This window comes from Zingiber officinale, chromosome 7B (genome assembly GCF_018446385.1).
Source record: "Zingiber officinale cultivar Zhangliang chromosome 7B, Zo_v1.1, whole genome shotgun sequence".
In the NCBI taxonomy this organism is placed as follows: Eukaryota; Viridiplantae; Streptophyta; class Magnoliopsida; order Zingiberales; family Zingiberaceae; genus Zingiber; species Zingiber officinale.
The window spans coordinates 2221858-2244324 of record NC_055999.1 but is presented as its reverse complement, the minus strand read 5'-3'; the positions used below and the strand labels follow the sequence as shown (position 1 = coordinate 2244324).

At 37.0% G+C, this 22467-nt stretch overlaps 2 protein-coding genes across 2 annotated transcripts; both read left to right on the top strand.

The window, feature by feature from the left end:
- Positions 1–18190: 18190 nt before the first annotated feature.
- Positions 18191–19803, top strand: LOC122003479 (bidirectional sugar transporter SWEET1a-like). The gene is made up of 6 exons (XM_042558589.1): positions 18191–18445; positions 18528–18564; positions 18686–18781; positions 18867–19146; positions 19226–19345; positions 19438–19803. Exons 1-6 carry the CDS (start codon positions 18412–18414, stop codon positions 19597–19599), a joined length of 729 nt encoding a protein of 242 aa, XP_042414523.1. The 5' UTR covers positions 18191–18411; the 3' UTR covers positions 19600–19803.
- A 1426-nt stretch (positions 19804–21229) lies between these two features.
- LOC122007395 lies at positions 21230–22228 on the top strand. The gene has a single exon (XM_042563263.1). It carries the CDS (start codon positions 21230–21232, stop codon positions 22226–22228), a length of 999 nt encoding a protein of 332 aa, XP_042419197.1.
- Positions 22229–22467: the final 239 nt, after the last annotated feature.

The window sequence follows — 22467 nt, the reverse complement described above, 5'->3', positions numbered from 1 at the left end:
ATGTCCCACAAGAAGTAAGAAGCTCCACCAGAAGAAGATATTCCACACTACATTCAGCCCAAAGAAACATGAACATGAGAAGAAAGAAATGCCCCCCAAATAATAAACATATAGCCTCAACAACAACATTTCATAGCTTCATGAAGTCCTGAAATTTTTAAAACAATTGAAAGCCCAAGAAAACCGACATGCCATAACATAACACCAACCGCCAAAATGTGCATCCACAACACGCAAAGAAACATGATAATGTCTCCAATAAACCAAACCCAGTACACCTCCAAAGGAATTTCATCAGCTTCCCATTACATCAACTCTTGATCTCCCCTCAAAAGAAACTCCACAGCCAGTCCAAGGCTGCCGATAAGAAACCTCAAGATCACAAACAAACTCCACTTCAGAAAAGCCACAACCCCAAGATCTGCCTTCAAAGCCAAACACATTCAAAACACACTTCGGATTTGAAAACCAAACACCAATCCTTGTTCTTCCACCAAAACAAAACCTCCCCCATTCCACAAAACCAAAGAAAATACCTTCCTCAACAATAACAAGCCTAAACTCTTCATCAATAAACATTTTACACCGGCACCAAAGAATATTAATTTTGAAACAGCATTCCATAACCAAACCAATCTTCACTACCATCCATATCTACCAAAATATCTCTTCAACAAAAACATCTTCAACTCCGACAATCAAAAAATTCAATCCAGCAAGAGAAATCCGAAAACATAACTTCAATGGAATTACCACAGCTTACTTAACCAATGCAGAATTTGCATCCAAACATAGTTTCAAAACTCTGTTCTGAACCTCCTTGAAGAACTACAATCTCAGAACGAGCAATATTGAAAAACTCCACAAGAAAAGGAGCAATCTCCTCCTCAATAGATTACAAATAATCTCTTGCCTTCCAATACAGCCAAATAATGTAAATCCTTTAAACTCCAAAGTTTATCAAGCCTCCAAAAATCTATTGGAAATGTGAATAGAATAAGGAGGTGAAGACGAAGATACTCTATTATTCATGCATTTTTAGTCCCACATTAAAAGCCTCTTGATTTTATTGTTAGTTTAAATTATGACACATGCATTGATATTGTAAACATATGCATAGGGAGAGACTCTCATGCATGGGTGTGCAGGGGTGGGTGAAAATTCAAGGTTTGGATTTACACTAAACCAAGTCACGACTGAGGTTTTTTTTTTGCTTTTAATGGCAAAAGAGAGAGCAAGAGGAAAAGCAGGAAGTACCCGTGTTCTCCAAAAAAAAAAACTCTCTCAGTCGTGCATCTGTTCGGCTGAACTACTTGTGATAGCATTCGGGCGCATTCTCAATTCACCACGAACAACCAATGCTTGGTTGTGTGCGTGGTTTTGTTATTGTATCTTGCGAAATAAACGACCTGAGAAAACCTCGAAGCATAGTTAGAGGTGGGGTGAATATATTTCAAGAAAATTACATTGAGTGCAGACCTCAGTATCTTACTCAGCGAATTTCCTTCCCGACCTCAGATGATTAGAATGTTGACATATGATGAATTATATTTTCTTCGACAGCTCATTATACAACCATTGATTAGCTGGGGCATAGGAAAACAAGAGTTAGAAATACTAAAGTATATATATCCTTTATGTCAAAGGCAAATACATTAATTCAGACATGTACTTAAATCTATATCACGTATCCAATGTTTCAAATGTTATCAATACATTCATCAAATAATCAAATATATTTAATTAGGTGATTCTCTGTCCATGAGTACTTCATTCAACTTGTCTAAAGGATGAGTTATACGTTGGCTTGTCATTCTTTGGGAACAATATGTTGATATATATATATATATATATACAGAACAGATCCGCTGCGGACCTGTTCGTGCGGAATGCTGCGGACCTGCCCTCGTGGCAGGTCCGCGTCAATCTTATAAGTTTTTATTAATTTTTTTATACCAGCTCCCAACCCTAATTTCCGCAGCGGACTTCTGCTTCGTCTCTCGCCGCTTCATCCTTCGTCGCGATGCACCTGCCGAGCGCTCCTTCCTCCTAAACAGAGTCGAGTCCACCTTCCTCCTTCGCACCCGCCGTCTCTCGCCGCAAAGGAAGCTACGAGTCCTCCGCACGAAGTCGTCGCAACACACTTGTTGAAGAGGAAGCTAGGGTTTTCCCATGTCGCGACGCACTTGTTGAAGAGGAAGCTCTACTTTTCCTCCGCTTCATCCTTCGTCGCGACACACCCGTCGAAGAGGAAGCTAGGGTTTTCCCACGTCGTCGCCGTCTTTTAAGCAAGACTGGTAACACGATCCTGCATTCTCATTTCTTCTTTCATCATTCCTAATTTCTGAAACTACTTAATACATTTTGTATAGACTTGATTAACTTCTGATTAAACCTCATTTCTTCTTTCACTTTTCTTAATTTCCAGCATTCTCATTTCTTCGTTCACTTCAAAAATTTAATTACCTATGATATCTAATTTTGAAAACATGGGAATAAAGGTGACAATTGTCTGTATCGGGCACCTTTATTGTAAGTTAATTTTATTGTAGGAGTTGATTGATAGGGTTCTAATGTGTAACACTTGCAACTTGGAAAAAAAACAGAGGATGTATTAGGCAAAACACTGATTGGGGTACTAGAATTATTGAGAAATGGCTTAAACAACAGTGATTTATTGTTATTGCTATTGCAATATTCCTGTGTGACACATGTGTCCATGGTTGTATTTACATGATCTTAAAAAGTCAAGCAATAATCTTATCATACACTATAATTTTTCTGTTGATAAAATCATTTGGTTACTGCATTATTTCTCTGTTGGTGCTTAATCTTTTGATCAAAGTTGATCATAGTCATGTATACTTGTTTACTTGGCTTGTTTGAAAACCCATATCTTGTAACTTTATGCGATGCTTCAAATTTCAAAGCCACTGTTGAATCTGTTGATTGTAGTCCTGAATGAGCTTAAAATTGTGGTGGGTATGAATTGAGGAAATTTAGGTATTTTAATGCAAATTGTGGCTACTTTTAATGCAAATTGGTCAAATTTTTTATAAAATTGTGTGATTTCCCCATTGCTTAAGCAAATTGCTATTGTTTAGCTTAATTTTCTCAAATTTTACTTTTTAGGTTGCGCTAGAATGACTTCATCAAGTAACAGCAGCATTATTCATACCAAATATGAAACTGTGCGATGCAGGGACTGCGGACTAAGAGCATTGGTGCTAGTCTCTAGATCGATCAAGAACCCAGGAAGACTATATTATGGATGTAAACATCATGGATGGTTAAAGTGGGTGAGGTCTGATACTGGATTAAATGAAGACACTAATGATATACATTTTAAGATGTTGCCAAGAGTTGAGTCAAGGGTGGTAAGTGAACACATTGCTTATCCAGGATATAATAGGGGAAATTGGAATCTACCGCTTATGGTCTGGATATTAGTGATAGTGAATTTAATTCTTTTGGCTATATACTTGTTTTGTTTGTTGGTTGGCCTAGTTAAGTAGTGCTAGTGTTGTAATGTGATAAAAAAAATGTAATTATGGATAATGTCGACATTTGTCTTTTTTTTATTATGGATGGATATTAGTTTTGTGCTATGCTTAACTTGATGATCTTAAGTTTACTATTTTTCAAGTCTTAACTTTACTATTTTGTAAATGCTACATACAAATCTCACGATAATTGTTGAAATTCTCTGGCCAATTCTTCCCTTATATGTCTGTTGTTCTTTGGATCAACCTCTTGTCCATGGCCATGATTTAAGCTCCTTGCGTACTCGATCTAAAGGCTGTAAAATAAAATTTGAACTTAAGCACTTTGTCTTATTCCTTAATTTGAACTTAAGCACTGGCATGATATCTGCAACGTAAAAAGCTCACACCAGATTCACACCAGATGGTTAAATAATAAATCAGACGAATCAGAAGCGAAACAGACAATGTTGTGGATCGGTCAGCAGACCGATCCATAGCCCTCTGGACCGATCAGGACGATCGGTCTGGGAGGCTTCTGATCGGTCTGTGGACCGATCCACCTATATTCACACCAAATGGTTAAATAATAAATCAGACGAATCAGAAGTGAAACAGACAATGTTGTGGATCGGTCAGCAGAACGATCCATAGCCCTCTGGACCGATCAGGACGATCGGTCTGGGAGGCTTCTGATCGGTCTGTGGACTGATCCACCTATATTCACACCAGATGGTTAAATAATAAATCAGACGAATCAGAAGTGAAACAGACAATGTTGTGGATCGGTCAGCAGACCGATCCATAGCCCTCTGGACCGATCAGGACGATCGGTCTGGGAGGCTTCTGATCGGTCCACAGACCGATCCTCTATTGTCCTCCGAATCCCATCGCTTCCTGATCGGTCACCAGACCGATCAGATAACCCACAGAAAGCTACTGTTTGGTTACTGATCGGTCTGGTGACCGATCAGATAACCACAGTATCGCTGGATCGGTCTGTTGACCGATCAGATATCCATAGTATCACTGGATCGGTCAACAGACCGATCCAATGCCTATGTAAGGTCAGAGGTCCCCTCTGACCTAGTCCGGAGAATGAACGAGGAGTATCATTGAATTTGCGTCTGATGAGAGACTTTGATGCTTCAGACAATGGAGTATCATTTTTTCCTTGTATGCTCGATCTTTTCACCCGTGTCTCTAATATAGGGGTAATACTCCCAATTGGTTTAGGAAGAGGACAAGAACTAGGTTTGGTCGGAATTAAAAGTCTACGTGGTGGTTTTGCAGCATTATCCTTTCCGGACACATTGAATACACTTATCAGCAGAGTCCTCTAGCTTCAGATACCCGTTACAATGGAACACTGAACTAATTATAAATATTAACAGCCCAAAGGTAAGTAATAACCAGGAACACTAAACTAATTGAACTTCAAGAAACAAAAACATCACAACAAACCAATTTAAATGTCGTCGATTCAAGACACAAAATTACTTAACGAAATGAAATAGTACATAAGATGTAAAGAACCGTGCAACACCAAAACTAAAACCCCAGTTCACTTTCACTAAAAAAATACACCAACCATATTTTTAAAGCCTTGATAAAGGTAGAGGTACAGCACAAGAAGTTCCATTGGGGTTCAACCCTTCACACAACATAAACTGATAAGAGATATACTTCCAAGCAATAATAGAATTATAGCAGTAGTCCCTATTGTAGGCATGGATTAAGGTTGTTAAAGAAGTCAAAGCCGGTGACACTCACTACTCCCAGCCTGGTTTAGTTATCAACTAATCCTTCACTGAGAGACATTATCTTCAGTTGATTAATGTCGGCAACAGAAAGGTATTCCACCCGGGACAAGGCAGTCGCAATCTTTTGAAATAGAGCCTGAAAAAGTAAGCATTCTAAAACAGTATGCATTAGAAGTATGAATTCTATATCAGATTCTTTAGAAGTATGTATTAAATACAAAAAAAAAATACACTAAACCAATCAAACATATAAATAAAGGAAATAGATGAATACTAACCATAGAAAATTACATCTTAGGGCATGCCACTAGAACCTGTAACAATAAAGATAATTTATTAATCTCATTTTCTCAATAAACAATAAACCACTATAATTTAACTAATTAAAACTTTGTTAATACCCGTTATAGATCCCAAATCAAGTTCATATGTGTCGTCAAGATTGATATGATTATTATCTCCAATTGATCTGATAATTTACACATTATCAAATATAAAATATAATAAAAATAAATTTATTTGCATGAACAAATATAAAAAAAATGAAAAAATGAATCGGCACAAACCCTTGTTGCAAATTTGGACAGTTACGCTTATCATGTGATACTCCTCGTTGTCTGCATCCACGACAAAGCCTAAAATTTGATGTAGATTTCTCCTTTGATGATTTTAATCTCTTCCCACATCCCTTAGTTCTTACTACAGAAGGATCAATAATACCAAGGCTCTCATCAATGGAATTTTTTCTTTGACTTCTATCACTGCATGTTGTACTAATGGACATCTCTTGAATTTTATTGTATATACAATCGAATTGTTCATCCAAGAAGGTTGTCCTTTCATTACTCAAAGATGCATCATCAACTAACACAGAAGCTTTATAGGATAACCTCGAATGCCTCGACATTAAATACCTTTCTGAATCTGGATCATCAATGACATTTTGCTCCCCTAAAGCATATATTGCTCCAACTTTTGCATTTCGTGTCCATCGTTTAAGTATATACTGTTGGAGCAATCCCAATGGTTCGTGGGACCATGTGTTTTGGTGTTTGGGCAAAGGGTTTAAGTTAGGTTTACCCTTGTTATTTGATATGTGTACTTGAGTTGTGCAGGACTGCAGGTGACACATGTGATTCAGGTTGACAGCTTCGGGTCCGGTGAAGGATGGAGCATCCGAGGGACCATGGACAAGGCAGCAAGGACAATGGCCGAGGGAAGCGACTTCGAGGCATATGCGAAGGATGGCATTGGAGACAAGCCGCGAGCTTGGATGCATCCGAGGGACAAGAGCCAAAGGAAGTAGGCTTGAAGGCAAGAGGTCAAGGCTGCAAAGAAGAGTCAAATGAGTCGTGAGGGTACGAGTGCATGAGAGATTGTACTCGGAGTAAAATCCTAGTTTTAGGGTTTACTGTAGCGGCACTGTAGCAGTACTGTAGCGTACTGTAGCAGCCGACTGGTGTATGGACCAGTCGACTGATGCACTGTAGCAGATAGCCGTTGAGAGAGCCGTTGGGCTGGTATCAGTCGACTGGTGCAAGGACCAGTCGACTGGTAACGGGCAAATCAGGTTCTGATTTATTCCAAGCTCTATAAGAAGGAGCTTGGTATGGCCGGCCAAGGTGACGAAATTAGACTTGGTTAAGGTCTAATTAGTAGTCTACAAGTGCTTGTGTAATCCAAGAGGTCTTGGTGAGTTTGTGGTGAGGTTTCTCCACCCACAAGGAGCAACTTGAGATAGCCGGAGTTTCCGGGGGCTAATCCACCGAAGGATCGGGATCGTCCACCTTACGGACAGCCGTGGAGTAGGAGCATCATCTCCGAACCACGTTACATTGACGTGTATTGGTTTGCTAGTTCTTTTCTTTGTCTTTAGCTTTCGTATTCATTGTTTTAGTATTTGTATTTCCGCTTGCGCACTAACGAATACGTAGGAAGCGAGATTTGGGGGTGCCGTCTATCCAACCCCCCTTCAAGCTGGCCACCGATCCTCCAACATATACGTATTAGGCAGATGAAACACTTGGTTGATACGAAAAAAAGCTAACATATGTCTGCATGGAATGCCCTCAAACTCAAATTTTGTGCAGCTACATGATATGTAATCTCTTTGTTTGTCATGCGTGAGGACTCTTGATTTTGAGGAAGAAGAACTTTGAAATTTCATCACGTGGTAAACCGCTGAGTCAACTCCTGTAAATGTTTGTTGCACATAATAACTATGACTCTCGGTCATTTCACTTTGGAACTCCAGCCATTTCTTTTTTGTGTACAGCTTAACCATTTGAGTTTCCATTGGCCAAGTTGTATTAACCCTGGGTTGCTCATTCATATCAATATGGTCCGCAACTAACTCATTGTGTCTTTGATGTCTCAATGCTCTATTAAAACATGTGATAAAATCCATTAATGAGTTCTTATTTGAGACATATTTCTTGAAAAATGCATGTGAGCCTTCAGATCTTTAGCTACTTGACATTCCTGCAGAAAATACATGACTAAAATATGTTGGCACCCATCTGTGTCTCAATTCATACATCAAGGATAACCAATCATTTTTCTCTAAGTTAGCATCCTTGATAGTCTCTTCCCATGACTTCTCAAAATCATCAGGTGTTGTAGAATTTACAATGACGTTCTTTATGCTATGATAGTGGTTTCGAAAAGTCAAAAGGTCTAATTTATCTAGGAATTTATTCAATATGTGCCACAAACAATATCGAAGTACCGTTTGAGGGAAAACTTGTGCAATTGCTTTTGTCATAGCAGGATCCTGATCAGTGATGATAATGTTTGGTGCACCTTTAGGCATGACTTCTGAGAACTTTGTAAGCAACCAAACAAAAGACTCAGTTTTCTCATCACTAAGAAACCCACAACTAAAAAGAATTTTCTGATGATGATGATTAACCCTTACATATGGTGCCAAAATTAAGTCATATTTGTTAGTGTTATATGTCGTATCAAATACAACTATATCACCAAATACACTGTATGCCCTCCTTGATATATGATCAACTCAAAAACACCTACTAAATCTGTTATCTAAATCTGTCTCATAATAAAAAAAAAAAGCTGAATTTTTCTCTTGCTCGGATGTAAAAAACTCTATTAGTATTTCGGCATCAATACCCTTTTATTCATCTCTTAGATTTTTCTCCAAATTTCTAATATCTCTTTCTGTGCAACCGACTCCCTCAGGCCCTCCATACTCTATCTCCAATATTCGCATTTGCTGACAAGTTGGTACATTGGCCTCTGAAAACTGTTTTATCAGTGTTTTCTTTACTACTGAAACATTACGATGTGAGCGTAGCAAATGCACCTTTGATGGAGTCGAGAGTGGATGATTATGAGTTTCTATGAAGTTACTGACAACCCAATTAGGTCCGGTCTGTTTCTTTGCAAATGCAATATTCGACTTACAACCCGTTCTAATTGCGCCACGTGCTCTTTCCCTTGATACATGATCAACTTTTGCATGTTTATTCCACCGCATTAGATCTGTATAACCCTCTTTAAAGCAAACAATTTGTTTCCACGTCACTTCATTTGTTATCTTATTTTTCTTGCTTGTGTTTATCCTTGAACTAAATCCAGCTTCTCGTGCATATTGGTTATAGAACAAATATGCCTCCTCTAGTGATGAGAATCTCATTCCAATTTTTGGCTTTCTATCATCTGTAACTTAGGGAATGAATTCTTGATCATCAACTCTATTTTCTTCCATTTTTGAGAGTCCTCGCATTATATTTGACAATAGATAAGTAGATAAATAAATAAAGCCAACGGGAGATATCTAAAGAAACGAATATCTGTACTTCACTAGCTAAGAAGCGAATATCTGTATTTGACAATAGAAACGAATATATACTAAAGAAATTAGAAGTCAAGATACCATGAATATCTGACTAGCCAACTGGAGATATATATTTTTCATGCCTCAAATGTAAAAGCACTAAAATATTACAATTGAAATCTCAACTCAGGTACAGTTAATAAGATAGATCTAATAAAATGAACTTACAATAAAGGTGCCCGATACAGAAAATTGTCACCTTTATTCCCATGTTTTCAAAATTAGATACCATAGGTAATTAAATTTTTGAAGTGAACGAAGAAATGAGAATGCTGGAAATTAAGAAAAGTGAAAGAAGAAATGAGGTTTAATCAGAAGTTAATCAAGTCTATACAAAATGTATTAAGTAGTTTCAGAAATTAGGAATGATGAAAGAAGAAATGAGAATGCAGGATCGTGATACCAGTCTTGCTTAAAAGACGGCGACGACGTGGGAAAACCCTAGCTTCCTCTTCGACGGGTGTGTCGCGACGAAGGATGAAGCGGAGGAAAAGTAGAGCTTCCTCTTCAACAAGTGCGTCGCGACATGGGAAAACCCTAGCTTCCTCTTCAACAAGTGCGTTGCGACGACTTCGTGCGGAGGACTCGTAGCTTCCTTTGCGGCGAGAGACGGCGGGTGCGAAGGAGGAAGGTGGACTCGACTCTGTTTAGGAGGAAGGAGCGCTCGGCAGGTGCATCGCGACGAAGGATGAAGCGGCGAGAGACGAAGCAGAAGTCCGCCGCGGAAATTAGGGTTGGGAGCTGGTATAAAAAAATTAATAAAAACTTATAAGATTGACGCGGACCTGCCATCGCAGCATTCCGCACGAACAGGTCCGCAGCGGATCTGTTCTGTATATATATATATATATATATATATATATATATATATATATAGGTTTGATATTGTGCGCGACTGTGCGCGTCGCGCACAATATCAACGTTTTTTTGTTTTTTTAATTTTTTTTTTAATTTGTAAATTAAAAAATTTCTTTACGATTTTATTTATAGGGTTCAGGCTTTGGGTATAGTGTTAAAGCTATTTTTTTTTTTAGATTTTACCTATAGGGTTTAGGCTTTCCAATTAGGTTATAGTATTTGGTTTAAAAAAAAAATTAAAATAAAATTAATTTAAGTATTTATTGACTATTGTAATTTGTTTAGGGGATATATTTATATATTAAATTTTAAATAAGGAAATGTTGAATTTTTTAAATTCAAAAAAATAAAAACAAAAAACAAAAAACGCTGATATTGTGCGCGACGCGCACAGTCGCGCACTTTGCGCGTCGCGCACAATATCAAACCTCTATATATATATATATATATATATGTATGTGTGTGTGTTACCTTCTTTAGTGCAACTAATTGCATCTTGATACTTTTGGTTTACCATTGACTAAAGAACATGGTCATGCATATATGGAGGCTTGACATTTGACGTGCTCATATATATGGACAATTACTTTGCCATCCTCCAATTACTTCTAAGAAACATGTCCATATATATTTGAAGTAAATTCAATCAGAAATGAATCGTTGCCCCTATATCCCTTTGTAAAGACAAGATAATTTGCAAACCTCATGAATAGTCAAAGGAAAAAAGTGAATTTTACAAATATAAGAAAGATTTAGCTCATAAAAGATTTTGAATGGTGAAATTTTCTGAAGCTTTACCTTGATAAATCATACATATATAGCAGATCTCAATGATAGAGAAGCATCCTGGTAGTTTGGAAGTATCTATAAAAATGTATGTTGCTTTTGTATAGTGAGATTTTGTTCTCAAATTGGCCTCATGTTTCTATGTAGAGAAACACACATCGGAGAATGAAAGAGGACCGAAACATCCTATAGTGCAGCTATCTAGCAAGAATGCAAAGGAAGGTATGAGTTGATTATACTTGAATTCCTTCCTATGTTAAAGGGAAAACACAGATTCTTTGACATGTATATTCTCTGAATTCTACTTGTATTATCAGTTAATTAGGATGCTAAATGGCCATGAGCATAGTTTGTGGAATCGTGATTCTACGCAGAATCGATTTAGCGTCAGGATCGGATCGGTTGGGATCGGATCGTAGAATTGTACGATCCTACCAAAACCCTTAAAATCTTATCATATATGATTAATAATTAAAAAAAAAATCATTTACATATAAATAGATAACTAATTTTACATATATATGCAATCATTTACATTCAACATCTCATATTACATTACTATATATACAAATTTAAATTAACTAGTAATTTAATTATCATTCTTATATAGTAATAATATTTATATTTTCATATCATAAACGGAAAGAATATAAAATTTCTATAAACACGATAATAATAACACATTCAACGTCAAAAAATATTTCCTTAATTTATAAGATAATCTAATTTAAAGGTTAACAAATCACTTAACTTACATAACATAAGCTATTCAATCTTTTAATTCAGAAATAATCTTCTAAAAATTGATTGATGTCACACAATACTAGACAATCGACATCCAAAAACTCATCATTCTGGAGAAAAGAAATGACAGAATGTTATTGATAAAAAACTAACTCAAAAATAATTAAATATATGTTTAAATAATTTAGAACCCTAATAAGACAAAAAATAATAATAAAAAAGATAAAAGCTTTTGGACATCCAAAAAGGATTTAAATGATATTTTTTGAGTTTGAAATAGGGTGGTTAAGGATAAACTTTGAAATTTATTAAAGATCTCTGAACGAGATTTGATTTGATATATTATAGGACTCGTGGTTCAATCCGAGTCAAAAGTTATGACCTCTCAAAGTTTCCACCTATTATGCTCCGATTCTGTTACGATCCTTCCGATTCTGTTACGATCCTACCGATTCTATTCCGATCCTACCGATCCTGCTATGATTCTACTGTAAAAATCAATTATGCACAATCCTGGATCGATTTTGAATTTCCGGATCATACGATCTGGATCGTAATTTTACAGACCATGGTCACGAGTTCACAGCTGGTGCTTACTGGATATCTGATAACTTTTATCTCTCTTATCATCCGTACATGAAATTCCAAACATTACCTGACGAGCAAACTATTATTGAATTTTGTTTTACCAAACAACATGGAAGAGTTTGAGTTGTGGTATCTTTGGTTAGAATTTTGTACAATAAAGAAAGTAGTTAACTTATGACCTCTAACTCATGCCAAGATCGAGTTGCCTAACAACAGTTATATTGAGTTAAACTACTTTCTTTTCTTTTCTTTTTTTCTGCACAATAAGATCACATTTCTCAATTGCAAGCTGAATACAGTGTACTTTATACTATGTAGTTTGCACACTAGTTTCCTGTTACTGAAGCGACAATTTTCAAATTATGAATGAGATATTTTGCATTGCACGATAGTAAATACCTTCAATGTATATATAGACTTAGCTTCCTAGTTATATTTTTATATGTTGTGCATTCCTATATGTATTGTGGATAAAGATCTCTGAGTTAAGATCGATTTTTCAACTCGCTTTAACAGAAGCTGAGAATTTATTTTTGCAGGGATTAAATGGCTGAACTCTGGCCTGTTTGTTTGGGCAAACCTGATTTAATTAATATTATTTTGATCAGACCTTAGTTAAAATAATATATACCTAACTAATTTACATTGTATTCTTATAACTATTGTTTTTGCTTGGTTATTAGGTCGATCGGCACTGAAATATATTATACTTATTCTTCTATATATGATAATTTAATTATTTTTCTTTACATTTTTTTTTACCGATCGAGGCTTTTCCTTTTTATATATATATGGGTAGATACATCATGATATATATACATGGATAATGCTAAATGGTCAGAATCTGGTCAACCAGAATCAATACATACAAGTGTACACATGGATATTTTAGTAATATCATCTGTGTACATTAATTACATATATATACATACATGCATTCTAATTGAAGGATAAAAAATTCTAACTGACCAAATTCTGATCAATAAAAATTATTATATATATATATATATATATATATATCATGACGTATCTATCCATATATATATATAACATATGAATATTACGGCCTAGATCTTCAATGTTGACTCGTAAAGCTGATGGATAATTGGATATGCATCCTCGAAGTCTCGCAAGGTTCCAAAGGCTGAAGTTAAAGGGCCTAGATTTGACCTACGACTACATGCATGCATGGCACTGTCATTAATTATTAACGTGTGCAGAAAACTAGGGAACCATCTAGCTTAAAGTTTATCCAAATCCAACCAACTTACACGATCTTGGCCTCTTGCACGCGGCAGATTATTTGACTTGACTCCATTTGATTTGATTTAAATCGATCTCATCCGAACCGTGTCATCAGGCATGGCGATGGCTCGAGCAGTTGCACCTCAATCTTTGAATTTTGGGAGAGAGAGAAGACCAAGTTAATTTAGTTCTACGCGCACAGCCGAAATCGCAAGTGCCGGCGATGACAAGGCGCCTCATTAATTGTCGTCTCACAATGTCGATTTTGCATATAAAATATTTAATTAACACTGTAGAAAATTAATTATATATAAAAATTGCTTCATTATATGTAAAGTCTATTTTCACTGTCAAACGTTTTCATACTGTGTTTAAACATTGTAAATCAAACACGCCATTAAAGATTTCATTCAATGAAATGCCCACCTAACAAGGCAACAGACACATACCAATCTTAATTGCACCGCATTGTACATAACCTGACCCTTCTGCTTGGAAGCAGAAAACATAGGGCCACGTCACTATAGGTTTCGAGTTGTTCATCAATTTACAGAAAAAATCAGAAAGATTTTACTTGATTATATTAATTATATCTATATATTACAATTCAATTCCGACTAATTACCAGATAAATTTATAGAAATGGACACTCCTAAATGATTAAAATCTTACCAACCAAAGTACTCTTTGTAAGTCATTATTAAAGATATTTTAGTAATATCATCTCTATATATTAATTATATGCATATATTAAAATTCAATCTTGATCAAATAGATTTATCGATATTAAATTGACTTTCAACTAAGCTCGAACTCGATCGACTGTATAAGACTTATTCATTTAATTTGTTTATTCTCCCCCTATAATTTTGTCAACAACTAAACTATACTATAAATAATATTTTAATTAATCTACTGACACTGATTGCCTTTTTAAAATTAATATTAACTAATTAAGTACAGCAGTCTCGAAGCCTATAGCCTTCCTCCCACGGTGGTGGTGTGTTATCATGAGGCGTTGCCCTGGTCGATCGAGAATTTAATTCCTCCCACAATTTCCACGGCACGGCAGAAATCATGTCACCAGAGCTCTTCTTAACTCCCTTTCATTCATTCATTCACGAGATGGACAATTAACGAACTTCGATAGAGGAGAATGTAGAAATTGATGCCAAATAATAAAAAAAAAAAAATCACCTTAATTTGATGAATTGAATAAGTATTTAATTAATTGAATAAGTATTTAAGAAATAAAGAGTACAAAATTTTATATATTTAATTAAAAAAAATAAATCTTAAATTAAAAAAGGTAAAAGATTAAATTACTCTAAAAGTTATATATAAATAAATAAATAATTCTAATAAATTTATATAATCTAACATCCCCTTAAAGCATTGAGAGTTTGTCAGACAAAAAATAGAAGCACAAAGCGAAATGAGTCTTGGTAAATATATCAGTTATTTGTGGTGAGGAAAGAACAAAAGGTAGTGTGATAGTGTCAAGCTGTAGATGATGACGAGTGAAATGATAATTTTTCTCAATATACTTTGTTCTCTCATGAAAATTGTATTACGCGCAATATGAATGACACTCTGATTATCATAATGAAGAGCAGTAGATTTTTGAAGAAAAATCCTCATATATATCTACAAGCAACTAACGTAGCTAAACAATCTCACAATGGTGGTAGTCATGACACGATACTCAACTTCTATGGAGAATCTGAAAATAACATATTACTTCTTACTCTTCCAAGAGATAAGAGAATCTCCAAGAAAAATATAGAAGTCTATGGTCGACTTACGATACGTAAGGTTGTCTGCCCAATCAGTATCAGAGTATGTACAAAGCTCTAACGAAGAAGTAGAAGGGAATAAGAGACTCTAAAACAGAGTTCCCCGTAGATATCGAAGAATGTGAAGAACAACAACCCAATGAACTGTGGTCGGTGCAGTGACAAACTAACTAACCACATGTACAACATACGTAATATTAGACCAAACTTCCTACAACTGTAAAGTAGATCTTAAGATCTAGTAAAAGAAAACTATTTGATAGAGAGTACTGAGCATTAGTATCATGAGAAGTATGAACTACTCTATTGTCAATGAGACTTGTACGCTTAAATAAATCAGCTATGTATTTTGACTAAGACAAGAGATAACCCTTAGGTAAAGAAATGATCTCGATCCCCAGAAAATAGCGTAGTAAACTCAAGTCTTTCATAACAAAACAACGAACTAGTTCAAACTTCAAACTCAATTCTATCAAAATCATCACCAGTAATTATCATGTCATCTACATATAAAGGCAAAAGTATACAACTTGCATGCATACACTTGACAAATAAAGCTGAATCATGATTACTAGGATGAAAGTCATGCGAGGTAATCACCATGAAGAACTTCGCAAACTAAGCACGTGGTGCTTATTTGAGTCCATAGAGAGCTTTGCAAAACCTACAAATTTCACCAAATTGATGAGCAACTCCAAGAGGAGGCATCATATACACTTCTTCTTGAAGATCACCATTCAAGAAAATATTATTGACATCCATCTAAGATATTTTCCATTAACAAATAGAGGGAACATCAATTAACATACGACAGTGGTCATTTTAGCAACAGGGTCAAAAATTTCCTCATAATCCATGTCATACTCCTAAAAGTAAACTTTAGCAATAAGACGAGCTTTGTACCATTCGACAAAACCATAAGATTTAGTTTTGATCTTATAGACCCAACGAGAACCAATGACGTGTTTCCCTGGTGGTAGAGGTACCAAATCCCAAATATGGGTATGATGCAGAGCAGTTAATTCCTCGTCCATAGCATTTTACCAAAGAAGGTTACCAACAATTTCTCTATAGGACAAAGGCTCATAAAAGATGATGAACAGAAGCAACAAAAGAAGCAAAGGAAGTAGAATAATAAAAATAAACAAAATTAGTAGTTTAGTAGACTTATGAGGACGTGTAGACCGACGAATACCATTGTCCACAATCTCATGAGGTGATAGAACAGTTGCAGGAGGTGGAGGTAGAGAAGATGTCTCGAGAATACTAGATTCGGTGAAGCCGTCATGTGAAAGAGTAGTCATCGGGGAGGCTTCGTCGGTGTCGATACTGAAGGGATCAATGCAATAAGATATGCATTAGTCATGTCATGTGGTGGAAGAGGTATGGAGAAGAAAGGAATATGCTCAAGACACATAACATGACAAGAGACATAATTTTTTACTAACTAGATCAAAACAACAATATCCCTTTTGACCGACACCATAATCAAGGAAGACACACAAAGCAAACTTAGATGACAACTTATCATGCTCAACGTGTAGTTGGAGAATAAAATAGGTACAACCAAAAACACATAAAGAGAAATAATCAGGAGCATAACCATATAGTTTTTGAAAAAGAGACAAACTTGAATTGTGAAAATTGTTAGAATCCTATTAATTACATGAGTAGCAGTAAGAATTACTTCTTCCCAAAAAATATTAGGAATATATGCAAATAATAAGAATGAACGGGTTATCTCAACAAGATGTCTATACTTTCTCTGTACAACCCTATTCTGTTCAGGTGTTTCTCGACATGAGATTTGATGTATAGTACATTTTGATACAAGTATGAAAAAAATATTATAAGTATACTCGCCCTCCAAATCACAACGAAAATACTTGATAACCGTTGAATTTTGAGTTTTGACAAGAGCTTTAAAGTCATTGAAGATGATAAGATAATCATATCTGTGTTTCATAAGATAAATCCAAGTATAACAAGTGTAATCATCAATAAAAGAAATATAATATCTTGATCCCCTTTTTGTCACAGGAGAAGACCCTCACACATCAGAATAAATAAGATCAAAACGATTAGGAGAAAAAAATAGACTTTTATTGAAAGGTAACATAGAAAATTTTGTCAATTTACAATCACTACAATAAAAAAAATCACGATTTTTTAAAGTTCTTAATATTCCAGACGAAACTAGTAATTGTAAACGAGACGCTAAAATATGATCTAGACAGGTATACCATAAATAAAAATTAGAAGAAGAACGATTTAATCGAAAAAATAACAAATCAATACTATAAGGATGATCCAATCAAAATGGTAAGATTGTGCCATTTTTTTTTTTTTTTCAATCCACGAAAACTGTGAATCAAATTAATAATTTTTTAATCAAATCAAAAAATATAAAGATGAAGGCCATACAGAAATTGATGTCAAGATAACAAATAGCCGTCTTGATTTGATTTGATGAATCTAAAATCTATAAAAAAAAAAAATAATTGTACAAGTTTTTATATAAAAAAACCTAAGAAAGTAAAACACTAAATTATTATAAAAATTATAAATAAATAATTTTAATAAATTTATATACCAGCGATTTCATGCACTGTCCAATTTGAATTCCCGCTGGCAGTCGATAATTAATGAGCCACGTATTTTGCCTGCGTGCAATTCAATCACTCAATCGATTCGCCGCCGTGACACAATTAATATTGATTCCTACTTCAATCATTCAATTAATCGAGCAGTCCTCTTTGGAAAGGGTATTGACTTTCGAGAAATGTCCCCATCGAACTCTGATGAATATTACATTTATTTGATTGAATTAGTAAATAAATAAATAAATTTCCCATGCCAATGCAGCCAGCAATATGAATTAATCTGCAGCTCGTTGTCGTTTACCGCGATCCCCTCGGCGGTTGCATCATGCATCAGGCACACCGGATTCAATTCCCCCACCGCCTTCGCAGTTGCTGCTTCGATATCCCTAGCTCGCACACGCATATCGCGCAAACCTGCAACCTTCAAACTTTAAAACCTCAGCCTTAACTTGATTTCTAAATCTTTTTAAGGATCGGAGAAGATATTAATTAATATTTACTTGGAGACTACGGATCGATCCAGTTGAAATATATATGGAGGGAGGAGGAACGATCAAAATGCATGGATGGCAACGGATAAGAACGAAATCCATGCCGTTCTCTTCCTATAAATGCAAGCATCTTTCATCTTCATCTCACTCCAAAAGCTACCCACTGCCTTCACTTTCTCTGTAACAGGTGCTAAACATGGAGGTGTTGCATTTCTTGTTCGGCATCTTCGGTGGGTTAACTCGCGCGGATTCTTCTTTCTTCTCTTGATCTCTATCTGTTCCTTGTTTAATTCTTGCATGTTAATTGATCAGGTAACATGACTGCCCTCTTCCTGTTCTTGGCCCCGGTGTAATTACTCCTTTCTTCCTTCCTCCCTCTCTTAATTTCTCCCCTGTTTTTTTTTCTTCTTCTCCTTCTTTGTTTTATATAACATGATTATGTTGTTTTCCTTATTGATTTCGACTTCTAGTGTCACTTTTCGGAGGATCATCAAGAAAAGATCGACCGAGGATTTCTCTGGTGTTCCTTACACCATGACCCTTCTCAATTGCCTCCTCTCCGCTTGGTATATATATGTCAACTTAATTTCTGTGATTGAATTCGCGTCGCGTATGTACAAATGTTTGTGAATTAATGAAACTGGAATTAAGGTACGGGTTGCCGTTCGTGTCGCCGAACAACATCCTGGTGTCGACGGTGAACGGCGCCGGCGCGGCCGTGGAAGCGATCTACGTGGTGATTTTCCTGGTGTTTGCGCCCAATAAAGGGAAGGCCAAAATGTTGGGCATCTTGGCCCTCGTCCTCTCCATTTTCGCCTCGGTCGCCCTCGTCTCCCTCCTCGCCCTCCACGGCCAGAGCCGGAAGGTCTTCTGCGGCTTCGCCGCCGCCATCTTCTCCATCTGCATGTACGCGTCGCCTCTGTCCATCATGGTGAGACGTAATTAATTAATTAGGATATATAGACTCGATCGATCGGAACATCCAATTAATAACAAATCGGATACTGCAGAGGTTGGTGATCAAAACCAAGAGCGTGGAGTACATGCCTTTCCTTCTCTCCTTGTTTGTGTTCTTGTGCGGCACATCGTGGTTCGTCTACGGCTTGCTTGGCCGCGATCCATTCGTCGCTGTATGAGATTCACTAAGAATCACGCTTCGTTAATTGAGCTGTGAGATTTCTTGAGCGTAATTAATTAAATCCAATCTACTAATTCTGGGCAGGTACCAAATGGCTGTGGGAGCGCGCTGGGGGCCATGCAGCTGATACTGTACGCGATTTATAGGAACAAGAAAGGCATCCCCGGCGATGGTGACGGCGCCGCCGACAAATGCAACGGGACGACGTCGCCGATGAAGATGAACGGGAAGCCAGAGATGGTGTAATCGTCACTTAATTAGCTAGCAGCCCCGGAATTGATCTCTCGTAAAATTATAGTTGTTTGATTGTAGTTGAGTCTGTTTAGATCAAAGTTTAAGCTGCAAGTTGATTAGTTCTTAGAGACTCTCAAGGCAACTGAGAAATTTCAAACTTTTAGTGCGTTCATTTTAAATAAGTTCTATAAGACTCTTCGATTTAAAGCTCATTAATTAGCTGTTTCTTTATATTGGGTTTTTCATGGTCGAATAAAACTTGAGAAATGTAAATAAGTTTCATTTTCTTTAATTTTCTACTATATTAAATTTACTTTACATCTATTTTCAAATTTTGTTTTTTATATTTAAGATAACAAATAAATTAAAACAATTCGAAATGAGAGTGGGCTGGGCAAAATAAAAAACTATATCTTCATTTCTTCTTTGTCTCTCTAGTTGATCAGCATTGTATGGCGAACGTAGATTTCTGTTTAGAGGAGTAAATAATTAGCGTTGATTTTCAAATAATTTTTAAAAAATGTTTTATAAATTCTTTCGAGATGAGGAAAAAAAACATTAAGAGAGACCAAAGCTGTCGGCCCTGAATAATACATATTTAAAGTATATTTCAGATAATTAAGATGGCGTGAAGGAATTTTAGCAACATTAATATTAAATATCTCTATTAAATTTTTTTAATAAAGTGGATGCATTTTTTTAATAACAATGTATATACTTTTCATTGTATACTCATTTTATTTTAAATTTTATAATTTGTAAAATTATTTTAAAATATGTATGGCCAATTACATTATATGTATGGCCAATTACATTATATTTTAATTTGTTCTATATCTAATTGGTCCAGTTTTCTAAAAAATTATATTTTATGTACCATTTAATTATCTAAAGTCATATCCACATAAGTCCCAATCCCCTTTGCAATTATAGGCCGCAATTCCCATTCAAATTATAGTTTAGATCAGGATATATAATTAGAGGTCGTTCAAAGATTACTTGCGATAGGCGGGCGGCCGGACTACAGGGCGCTGAGCAAGGGGCTGCCCCTAAACGGCCTCCGACAGCTTGTCTCGACTGAAATTATAATCTGTGTGAGAATGTGAACCCAGGGAGGGATCACAATCAATTATAGCCGAATTCTAACCGTAATCCGGTCATAATTACGGAGAGAATCGAGAGGAAGCAATGAAAAGTAGAACAGAGGATCTGCTCTCATATCGACACGTAGAATTTAATGAAAAAATTTCATGAGATCGTGAATAATTGGATGAATAAGCTGAATACCTATATTATAAAAAAAAAGGCATGCCAAAGTTATTAAAGGTAAAATTATAAGGATAATATGATCAAAATTTGACCCGTCAAAATTTATTTTGTAAGATATTATCAAAAGCATTTTAATAATATCATATTTAAATATTAATTATATACATGTAGATACATGAATTATAATTCATTCCTAGCGGTGAAGTTACTGGAATTATAAATGGTAAATTTCAATGCTAGAATTTAGCCTATCATTTGGCCACCGTCTCCTCGTTCCGATCGTCATTCTTATTTGATCTCTCTCCCGTCGCAAATCCGAATCCCCAATCTCCACTCTAATCCCATCGATTAATTAGCAGAAGCGGCGGCAGCCATGGATTGCCAGCCGGAGGAGCTCCAGTTTCTGGGCATGTTCGGCATTTACCGGGAGGCCGCCAAGATCCTCGCCGGCTGGCGCCGGCTCTTCGCCCAGATCGGCGGCGCCCTCGTTCTCTCCATCTCCTTCTTCTTCTTCGCCCACAGTGTCATCTCCCGCTGCCTCTTCATCGCCATCGACCGCGACGAGGCCGTTTTAGACAACTCGCCCCCAGGATCCACCTCCGAGTCCTACGCCCTCAATCGCCTCGCGTCCGACAGTGCCTCCTTGTTCCTATTCAAGGGCGTCTACCTCCTCGCCCTCCTAGTCCTCGCCCTCCTCTCCACCGCCGCGGTCGTCTACTCCGTCGCCTCCATCTACGCCGGCCACCGTGACCTCACCTTCCGGAAGGTCATCGCCGTCGCGCCCCGAGTCTGGCTCCGCCTCATGTCCACCTTCCTCTGCGCCTTCCTCATCCTCTTCGCGCTCCACTCCCTCGCCATCGCCCTCGCCCTCGTCGCTATTGACAGCTCCGTCACTTCCCCCCTCCTCGCCACTTTCGTCCTGATCCCGCTCTACGTCGCCTCCCTCATCTACATCAGCGTCGTTTGGCACCTGGCCAGCGTGCTCTCCGTGCTGGAGGACGCTCGCGGGCTGGAAGCGATGCGGCGGAGCCGGCGGCTGATCCAGGGCAAGCTCCTCCTGGCATGCGTCATATTCTTGAAGCTCAACTTCTGCTTTGTGTTGGTGGAGTGGGGCTTCCAGTTCCTGTTGGTCAAGTGGAGCACCAACGGCGCAGGGTTCAGCCTGCTTCTGTCCCTCGTGCTGCTGCTGTTGCTGCTGGGCCTTGTGATTCTCTTCGCCCTCACGGTGCAGACGGTGGTCTACTTCGTGTGCAAATCGTACCACCACGAGAGCATCGACAAGACGAACTTGGCGGATCATTTGGAAGCGTACGCGGGGGAGTACGTGCGGTTGAAGTCGCAGAAGCTGCAGATGGAGCAGCCGGGGGTTTGATTTCTCGAGAAACAAAATGCATCCTCCCTTTGGAAGCTTGTTGATGGATTTCAAGTTATATGATTTTCCATGCACAACGAAAAAATGTACCAAATAGCTACCGGAATAAATCTATTATATTACTAAAGCATATTGTGACAGAATAACAACAGAATGTATACTCTCGCGTAGATATCCATCCTATTGTGACAGAATAACAACAGAATGTATACTCTCGCGTAGATATCCATCCTTAACAC